A 10,194-nucleotide genomic window follows, 5' to 3' on the forward strand; every position below is an offset into this window, starting at 1 on the left:
AGCTAAAGTAATAAAAATAGTATGGTACTGGAACAAAAACAGACACATATTTCATGTGAGAAATAAACTCACATGTATATGATCAACTAATTTACAACAAAAAAGGCAAGAATAGGCAATGGAGAAAAAACAGTCTCTTCAACAAATGGTGTTGGAAAAACTAGACAGCTATATGCAAAAGAGTAAAACTGGACCACTTCCTTCAACCATATACAAAATAAACTCAAAATGGACTAAAGACCTAAATCTAAGACCTGAAACCATAAAACTCCTAAAAGAAAATATAGGTAGTAAACTCTTGGACATTGGTCTTAGCAATATTTTTTTGGATCTGTCTCCTCAGGCAAAGGGCAACAAGCAAAAATAAACATGTAGAACTATACCAAACTAAAAAGCTTTTGCACAATGAAAGAAAGTATCAACAAAACTAAAAGGCAACCCACTGAATGGGAGAAGATATTTGTAATGATATATTCAATAAGGAGTTAATATCCAAACTATGCAAAGCACTCCTACAACTCAACACCAAACAAAACAAAAAACAAAAACAAAACAAAACCCACAAACAGTCTAATTAAAAAATGGACAGAGAGGGGTGCGTGAGTGGCTCAGTCAGTTAAGCATTTGACTCTTGATTTTGACTCAGGTCACGATCTCACGGTTCGTGGGTTTAAGCCCTGTGTCAGGGCTCTGTGCTGACAATGCAGAGCCTCCTTGAGATTCTCTCCCTCCCTCTCTTTTTGCCCCTACCCCACTCATGTGCACTCTCTCTCTCTCTCTCAAAAGAAATAAATAAACATTTTTTTAAATGGGCAGAAAGTAAACATTTTTCCAAAGAAGACATGCAGATGGTCAACAGACACATGAAAAGATGTTCAACATCACTAATCATCAGGGAAATGCAAATCAAAACCACAGTGAGGTATCACCTCACACCCATCAGAATGGCTAGTATCTAAAAAACAAGAAATAACAAGTGTTGGTGAGGATGCGGAGAAAAGGGAATCCTCATGCACTATTGGTGGGAATGTAAACCGGTTCAGCCACTGTAGAAAACAGTATGAAAGTTCTTCAAAAAATTAAAAATAGAACTACCCTATGATCCAGTAATTACACTTCTGGGTATTTATCTGAAGAAAATTAAAACGCTAATTCAAAAAGATATATGTACCCCTATGTTTATTGCAGCATTATATACATTTACATTTATTATAGCATAGGTAATATAGTCAATAATATTACAATTACTTTGTATGATGACAGATGGTAACTAGACTTATCATGGTGATATTTCATAATGTATATAAATGTCAAATCACTATGTTGTACATCTGAAACTAATAGAATATTGTATGTCAACTATACTTCAATTACAAAATATTTGTGTATAATAACGTTACTCAAGGTCATTGTTCCTGATCATGTGCACAGCCCGCCCTCTAGTGTTTCTTACTAAAACCTACCAAATTTTAAACCATACTCTTAATCTCAAAATATTAGGCTAATAGGATTAAGAACTGTGTCATCAAATTAAAAGAACCAGGCTAAATCCCTGACAGAGGTGAAAATTAAATCAGAGAAAACTGAAGGCCCTTTAAGAAGCGGGTGGTAACCTCACTGGAGAAAAACTGCAAAGTTAGTGGTAAATATATATTAAAAAGTTTCATTTGGTAAAATAAGGTCTTAATAGAAAGAAGAGTTAGTTCAAATGATAGGTGTAGATATGTAAAATGGGATAGTTTTGTAACTACTAGTACCAGTGTTATTTTATTAAAAAGACAATCCAGATGTTGATTAAATAATGAAATTATTTCTTCCCAAAATAACAAATATACATAAAGCAGGTAAATATCTCTTTGGGAAGAGTTAAAATAATCTAACTTATTTCTATCTGGAATGTTTATAACAAAAGTATATCAAATTAAATTTAGAAGAACATTCATTATCTGAAAAGAAAAAAAATAATTGTACATTATTCATGTATCTTGATGGGTTTCATAAGACATATAAGAAAAATCCGTGAGGTTATTTTTGCTTTTGTGAAAGAATAAGTCATAAACTACCCACGGTAAAAACTTACTTGAGCACTCAGAATTTTGGAAGAAAAAAATATCCTTCTGACATATTTTAACTAATTCTGTATTTCAGGCTGTTTCTGTTGACAAGAACATACAATGAAGTATGGATTCTATGGGGCTGTGATCCATACTATTCGATGTCTTGAAGTTCAAATACTTCAAATGATGACCTTATTTAACTGTCATAAAGAATGTAAACAAAATAGGGACTTGGGTTGTCTTTTTTTTTTTTTTTTAATTTATATTCCAGGTCTCCTTATGTCTCAGGCATATTAGCATAACTTGTCTAAAATCATAAAGAAAAATTGACAGAAAACTGCTTGAGATCGCCATGTGTTTTCAATTGATGCTGGCAAAAAGTAACCTAATGGAAGGCATTTGGTACAGGTTTATTTTTCCTTTGCAGTAACAGCAGGAACATGAAGCCATCACTCTTGGTGTTTATTGTGTATCTGCTATGGTTGGAAGGATGTCACTGCGCACCTACTTGGAAGGACAAAGCCGGTATCCATGGAAACCTGAAGGGTATGTTTGGTTTCTTTATCTGCTCTGTGTCCTGTTTGCATGTTTGCATGTGTTGCTGGCATATACAAGTGATTTACGGTTGAGAGATAACCGTATTCATTATGGCCCTCCAGTTTCACGGTAGGATGTTCTCTCAGCACTTAAACCAAGTAGACATGATGCCAAACATCTGGAATAAAAGTAGAGAATTCCAGCCGAGTATCTGAGAACGTTCACATATCCAGATGTTTGCTATCACACAGATAAAACTTGCCAACTTTCGGGCTGCATTTCTTGGTATCATCCAGATGTTTGGTGTCCTCTCGGCACGGTTTTAACGAACAGTGAAATTCTTTTCTAGCATTTGAAAAATTTAAACAATTAAAGTTATCTGTGCAGTATTCCTGAAATAGTGAAAGAATGGGTTATAGTGACATTGAATCTGGTTAGTCTATGTTCATGAACTTGTGACCTTTGCTTGACGATATATGCTTTGGGTACTGAATACTTAGAAAAATAAATTAGTTAAAATGCTGCTTTAGGAAGGTCTATGATTAAACTCAGAAACAAAAATAAGTTCCTTTGGAAGCCACACTGACTACTGCAAAGAGAGAATGACAATGAATTTTATACCCACCAAAAGCTTATTAAAGATGTAGAAAAGAGGTGTCTGGGTGGCTCAGTCGATTGAGTGTCAGACTCTTGATTTCATCTCAGGTCATGACACCAGGGTTGTGGGATTGAACCTTGCATCGGGCTCCATGCTGAGTACGGAGCCTGTTTAGAATTCTCTCTCTCTCTCTCTCTCTCTCTCTCTCTCTCTCTCTCTCTCTCACTGTCTCACTCTCTCTCTCTCTGTGCCTGGGCACCTGGCTGGTTCAGTCAGTTAAGTGTCTTGATTTTGGCTTAGGTCATGATCTCATGAGTTCGTGAGATTGAGGCCTGCATCAGGCTCTATGCTGACAGCACAGAGCCTGCTTGAGATCCTCTCTCTGCCCTTTCCCTACTTGTGCTCTTTCTCTCTCAAATTAAACAAATAAACAAACAAACAAAAAAAAAAGGTATTCTCTCTGTCTCTCCCTGTCTCCCTCTGCTCCTCTCTCCCTCTCTCTAAAATAAAAAAGTAAATACAATTTTTAAAAGGGTATGTAAGAGATGTCCAGCAGGTTATTAAAGAATCTTGTATTATATGAGATACTTTCTAGTTTTAATGCCTCCTGGGAAGGTAATTGAAGCTGAAAGAAAGGGCAATTGTTCGCTGTGTTTGAGGTTCCCATTTGGCATTTAATATAAATTGTCTGTGAAGAAAATCTGAATTTTTTTCTAATATAAACACACTTGAGTTTTAAGTGAACGACAAAAAAAAATGGATAACTGGAAACAGGCCCTGAGTGAAAGGACAAGAATGAGGTTAAATGAACTCTGACTTGTCTAGGAGCTCAGACACAAGGAATAGAAGGTATCATCTACATGGCAGCTGTGTCCGTGGGGCAGCTAACAGCCAATCCATTGTGATCTGCTTCCAGAACTTGATGCTGCAAAAGAACAGCTAAGTCTCTATTTAAGGGACATAATGAAAACTGGTGACCTTATTGTATTCTGATACACTGCAATTTGATCAGCTCTCAAAAGGAAAAAACTGCAATGCTTCTTTTAGGTTTTCCTGAGGCTGGAGACATAGATGGAGACGAAGAAGTGAAGAAGGCTTTGATTGGCATGAAGCAGATGAAAATCATGATGGAAAGAAGAGAGGAGGAACATACCAATCTAATGAAAACCCTGAAGAAATGCAAAGAAGAAAAGCAGGTACAGTAATTGGAAATAACACCTGCTCTTAAATATAGCTAGACCATAAATACTGCATCTGTTAGTGCAGTTGATGACTTACTTATTTTCCCTAACAGTAGATTTTCTGGAGAGCAGCTCTTAGTGGATGAAAACTTCAAAGGCAGAGTGGGCCTGTGCAGGACTCCAAATCCAGGAATTTGAGGGATTCATCTCTGTTGGGGAAGTGCTACTTTCTTAAAAATACTTTATCTTTAGTCCATTCTGACTTCGGATATGGAGTCAAAAGTGTTCATGGAGTTTTTGGCTAGATCTGTGGTCTCCAAAGGTTTTTGAGCCCCCATCCCTATTACTAATATTATTCTTAGTGTTCACTCCTAAATGTATGCATATTAGTTTATTTATAAATTAGAAACACGAATTGCTACCATTAATATATCAAGGCACAAAATAGATGTAGGATGAGGTTCATCCTACTAGCTAGGGTGGATGTTAAATCCATATTTCAAATAATCTGGAAAATATTTTGAAACTTTTTAGCTGATGGCCAGGTCTGATTAGATCATAGTTTTACTTTGTCATGTGACCAACAAAGAGCTTATAATGAAGACGTTTCAGCTCTGCCGCTTGCGTCTTGTCTACCTGAGCTTAAATTATTCATATTGTTTAATCTCACGGGTATTGTTTGGTTTTTATCAAGAATCTTTTGAAGACTCTTGCCCATTTGGTGAGGGCTAGCTTAGTTAAAACAAAATAATAAAACCGTCATTCACTTGAGCCCTCTAAACGGCAATTCATTGCAATCGGCTCCAAGGGAACAAAGAGAGAGGGAACCAGTGTGGATGCTCCTGGAATGTGGAGGACCCACTTCCCCATGGTCCTCTCGAGCAGTTGGTGACATGCAGTGGTCTGACATAAGCACCACAAGAGAGCACCAATGTATATAAAATAGTACATCAGCCTAATAAGTTTCTTTATTCAAATGCCTTTGCTTAATAGTTACAGTTCAAACTATATATCTTACCAATGGGAAATACACATTACAGTTGACCTTTGAACAATGTGGGAGTAAGGGGTGCTGACCTCCAGTCGAAAATCTGCATGTAACTGTTGACTCCCCCAAAACAATTTCTAATAGCCTACTGTTGACCAGAAGCCTTACCAATTGTATAAACAGTCGATTAACTCATATTTTGTGTGTCGTATGCATTGTGTACTGTACTCCTACAATAAAGCTAGAGAAAAGAAAATATTAAGAATATCATAAGGAAAAGACAATACATTTATAGTACCGTCCTGTATTTATTGAAAAAAATCCACCTATAAGTGGACCCATGCAATTCAAACCCATGTTTTTAAAGGTCAACTATATATCCAAATATCCAGAGAAGATGTTAAAAATTGTTCATATGTTACAGAATTAAGCTTAATATGTTTCTAAGTTATGAACATTGCATGGCTCACAGTTTAATAACATTAACAATGAACATAACATTCAAAACAATTCAATTATTTTTTAAAATTATTTTCAACATTACCCTTAAATCAAAGAGGAAATCAAAACTGTAACAAAATAATTTGGAAAGTATCCTAAATTTTAACATTGAGAGTAAATTAATTTAAAATTTTATTTTTAAAAATTTATAAATGTGGTAAAATACACATAACATAAAATTTACCATCTTAATTATTTTTATGTGTATGGTAAATAGTGCTGAATACCTTCACAATTCTGTGCAATCAAGCTCCAGAATTCTTTCCATCTTGCAGAATTGAAACTCTGTACCCATTAAACAACTCCCTACTTCTCCTACCCCGCCACCTACTTCTCCTTCCCCGCCATCAATTTTTTTAATTATTATTTTTTTAAATGTTTATTTACTATTGATAGAAACAGTGAGAGCTGGGCACAGGCGAGGAGGTTGCAGAGAGAGAGGGAGACACAGAATCCGAGGCAGGCTCCAGGCTCTGAGCTATCAGCACAGAACCCAACATGGGGCTCAAACCCACAAACTGTGAGATCATGACCTGAGCCAAAGTCGGACGCTCAACCGACTGAGCCACCCAGAAGCCCCCTTTTTTAAAAATGTTTATGTACTTTTGATAGAGATAGGGGATCAGTTTTTAAATTAAAACTTAAAAATAAAAGTTTTAATATTTCCTCCCTACACCTATACCTATAAACATGTAAAGTTGGAGGCCACCAACTGCAGATAGCTGCTGGAATTCTTTATTTCTGAGTACAGTGGCCTCTGGGTGTCCATTGAGCCACTGGAGCAGGTCTGTGTGACAGGCTGACCCCAAAGTTATCTGTGAACCTGTCACCAGATTGGTTGATGTTACGGCCACACCTATACCCCTTGTGGCACAGGGTCCCTAGCAAGGAAAGGAGATCACTTGACTAGCAGCTGCAAACCCTCCTCCCTTTGGACAGCAAACAAAAGATTTGAGGAAGTCAAAAATAGCTCCTTATAAGGATAATGTGAAAGCCTGTGGAGCTGGATTCTTCTGTGATGGGCTTGTGAGCTGGCCCCTGGGAATAATGACACTAGATATCATTTGCAGGCCCTTTATAAAACACATTATCATGTGTAGTAATCCTTCCAACATCTGCATAAACTATTACTTTCCCTTTACAGCTAAGGAAACTGAGGCTCATGATGTCCATGAGGGTGTTAACCCAGCGCAGTTATGAATGACCCCAGAGAAAATCAGCTGTCGGCACTGTGCCTCTGGGACCCAGTGACTTTCTGTTTTTGTCCCTTTCTCTGGCCTCCCCACAAGTCAAGGGTGTAATACTAAGAAAAGAATGCTTCAGGTAGGGGTGGGTCAAGTAAACAGATGTCAGTTTCAGTTTGCCCTCAGGAATCCCAAGAACTAACAGGATTTTTTTCTTAAAAACCTTCTTACTATATAAACATTCATTAAATTATACTCTTAAGGTTTGAAGCCTCAAAAACTTAATTTAAAAAAAGAAAAACCAGTTTAACTCTGAGTCCCCCTCCCTAAAATTACTTTATGTTTTTTTTATTTTTAAAGAAAAAATTTTTGTAACGTGTATTCATTTTTGAGAGAGACAGAGTGTGAGTGGGGGAGGGGCAGAGAGAGAGGGAGACACAGAATCCGAAGCAGGATCCAGGCTCTGAGCTGTCAACACAGAGCCTGATGCGGGGCTCAAACTTATGAACCATAGGATCATGACCTGAGATGAAGTCAGACGCCCAACTGACGGAGCCACGCAGGTACCCCTCTAAATTTAAACTGAGGATAAAGGATACTTTAGGCAAATGATGACTTAGCAAATATGGGGTTGGTGCCCCCAGTCTACCCATCCTCAGGTGACCTAGGGTCATCACAAACCCCTTCACAGCCCCTCCTTATTAATATTGAATATTATCATACCAATATAATATTAATTATATATTATATACTTATATATTATATTTATATAATATTAATATATAATATATAATTACATATTATATTTATATAATATTAATTATATAATATATATTATATATAAATATATATAAATATATTTATTTATAAATATATTATATATAAATATAAATATATATAAATATTATATAAATATAATATATAATTACATAATATATATAATTAACATTATAGTAATATAATATTAATATTCAGAGATTATCAATATATTATTTAATATAATATTAATATAGTAATACAAATATTAAGGATTAACAATTAATTATTAATGGTTAATAATTAATATTATATTACTATATTAATATAATATTAATATTCAGAGAGCATCTGAAATTAACTGAAAGTGAGAAACTCCAGGGTGGCTTAAAGTGATTTGACCCCACACCAAGTTTATATAGGACTTTGAAAATCTGTAAACTACAGGAATAGTCAGCAGGTAGGACATTTTAGGGGGAAACAGAAGGAATGGGCAGGGCATTTCTCCCCAGAGATCTTCCTCCATGGCAACATTACACTACCAAAACTTGGGACATGTGATTTGATAATTGGTTTTTGTTGTGCTCTCGGAAGGAAGTGGAAGGAAATCGAGGCACACTATGTGCCTTGCTTGTTTATCTCAATACAAAACCTTAAGAGGTAAATCCTATTGCTATTCTTATTTGCTAAGGAAGATACTAAAGCTCAGAGATGTTAAGCCATTTGCACAAAGGTACACAGTGAGTGTAGTTTGGAATTGGAAATATTGGGATTTCGGTTTATGGTGACAATGAACAAGACATTTAAAATTGGTACTGACTGGAACGCCTGGGTGGCTCAGTTGGTGGAGTGTCCAACTTCTGTCTAGGTCACGATCTCACACTGTGAGTTCGAGCCCTGGGTCAGGCTCTGTGCTGACAGCTCTCAGCCTGGAGTCTGCTTCGGATTCTGTGTCTGCCTCTCTCTCTGCTCCTCCCCTGCTAATGCTCTGTCGTGCTCTCTCTCTCTCAAAATAAACATTTAAAAAATAAAAATAAAATAAAATAAAATAAAATAAAATAAAATAAAATAAAAATGGTACTGACTGAGGAAATGTGGGCAGTATTGTTTCCAGCCATGGTGGGGTAACTTTCTTGAGAAGATGTAGGAACCCAAATTGATCTACAATGCCCAAGGAGATAAGGAAATCCTCAAAAGATTCTCAGTGCCCAACTAGTTCTTTGGGCTTAACATGACAGGGAAAGGTGATTTCTTTTTCTTTTCCATTAGGTGAAAATCAATACTAAATTGGTTTTAAGTACAGAAACTTTGCCTCCACTGTGTGGTTTTCACTTAAGGGAGTCACTGTTAGCTCTGAGACTGTTTTATGGAGGAGTCCATTATATCCAGTCACTCCCCTGAACTAGGTCTCAGGCTTGGAGGGAGCTTGTCTTTAGAAGTCCACACTAGCAAGGAGACCAGGGGTCTAGGCAGGGGTGCTGGCCTTGGGGGAGGTCCTGGGGGCAGGGCTGAGATTCTCAGGGACAGGCTCCTTACCACCTGGCGTGGGACCTGACCACATACAGCAAGGCACCACGAGGGGGAGCACTCGGAATATAGACAAGAAGAAAGACAACCTCAGAACACCGGCATGTCTGCAATTAGAGTGTAACTGGCTGGGCAGATCCGATTTGATATACAAGAATTGCCCTTTCTTGCAATGTTTAAGAACATACAAAAATTAAAGGCAACATAAATGACGGAAATACATCTGTCAGCTTTATAAACCTTAAAGCCCACTTTCCACATCTTCCAAGAACTACATGTGAACAGAAAAGTAAACAGGTAAATTATAGTCATCCCCCAGAGTAGAGACCACATCCTAATTCACCCGCATCTAGTGTAATGTCTGTCCCATCACAAGTACCCAATAAATAGCTGTTGAAAGAAGGAATAAATGAATGAACAGATGGATGAGACTTTCAGTCTTCAGTAAGGATCAACCAGTGTCTTTTCGTTAAACAAACAGAAAGCATTCAGGTAGACCTGTTAACAGCTAGGGGCACAAAGAAAGAGTAAAGAAGTACATCAGAATACGCATATTTTAAAAATCAGCTAAGGTACACATAGAGTTATGAAATGGAAATAGGACATTTGTTTCTTTTTTTAATTTTTAATTTTTTTTAATTTACAGCCAAATTAGTTAGCATATAGTGCAACAATGATTTCAGGAGTAGATTCCTTAGTGCCCCTTACCCATTTAGCCGATCCCGCCTCCCACAACCCCTCCAGCAACCCTCAGTTTGTTCTCCATATTTATGGGTCTCTTTTGTTGTGTCCCCCTCCCTGTTCTTTTTTTTTTTTAATTTTTTTTTCAACGTTTTATTTATTTTTGGGACAGAGAGAGACAGAG

The 10,194-nt window shown here is 36.8% G+C and overlaps 1 protein-coding gene across 2 annotated transcripts in view; it reads left to right on the top strand.

Annotated features, from left to right (window-relative positions):
* Positions 1 to 1,542: 1,542 nt before the first annotated feature.
* CLUL1 (clusterin like 1) overlaps positions 1,543 to 10,194 on the top strand; it is a 31,187-nt gene continuing 22,535 nt past the window's right edge. The window contains exons 1-3 of one of the 2 annotated variants that reach the window (XM_040479266.1): positions 1,543 to 1,642; positions 2,485 to 2,603; positions 4,240 to 4,388. In XM_040479266.1, the coding sequence (XP_040335200.1) occupies positions 2,498 to 2,603; positions 4,240 to 4,388 (255 nt within the window). In that variant the 5' untranslated portion in view covers positions 1,543 to 1,642; positions 2,485 to 2,497. The remainder of the gene's footprint in view (positions 1,643 to 2,484; positions 2,604 to 4,239; positions 4,389 to 10,194) is intronic. The other variant, XM_040479267.1, reaches the window with a different exon arrangement.

The sequence above is a fragment of the Herpailurus yagouaroundi genome, unplaced genomic scaffold (assembly GCF_014898765.1).
Source record: "Herpailurus yagouaroundi ecotype Mexico unplaced genomic scaffold, PumYag 142, whole genome shotgun sequence".
Classification (NCBI taxonomy): Eukaryota; Metazoa; Chordata; class Mammalia; order Carnivora; family Felidae; genus Herpailurus; species Herpailurus yagouaroundi.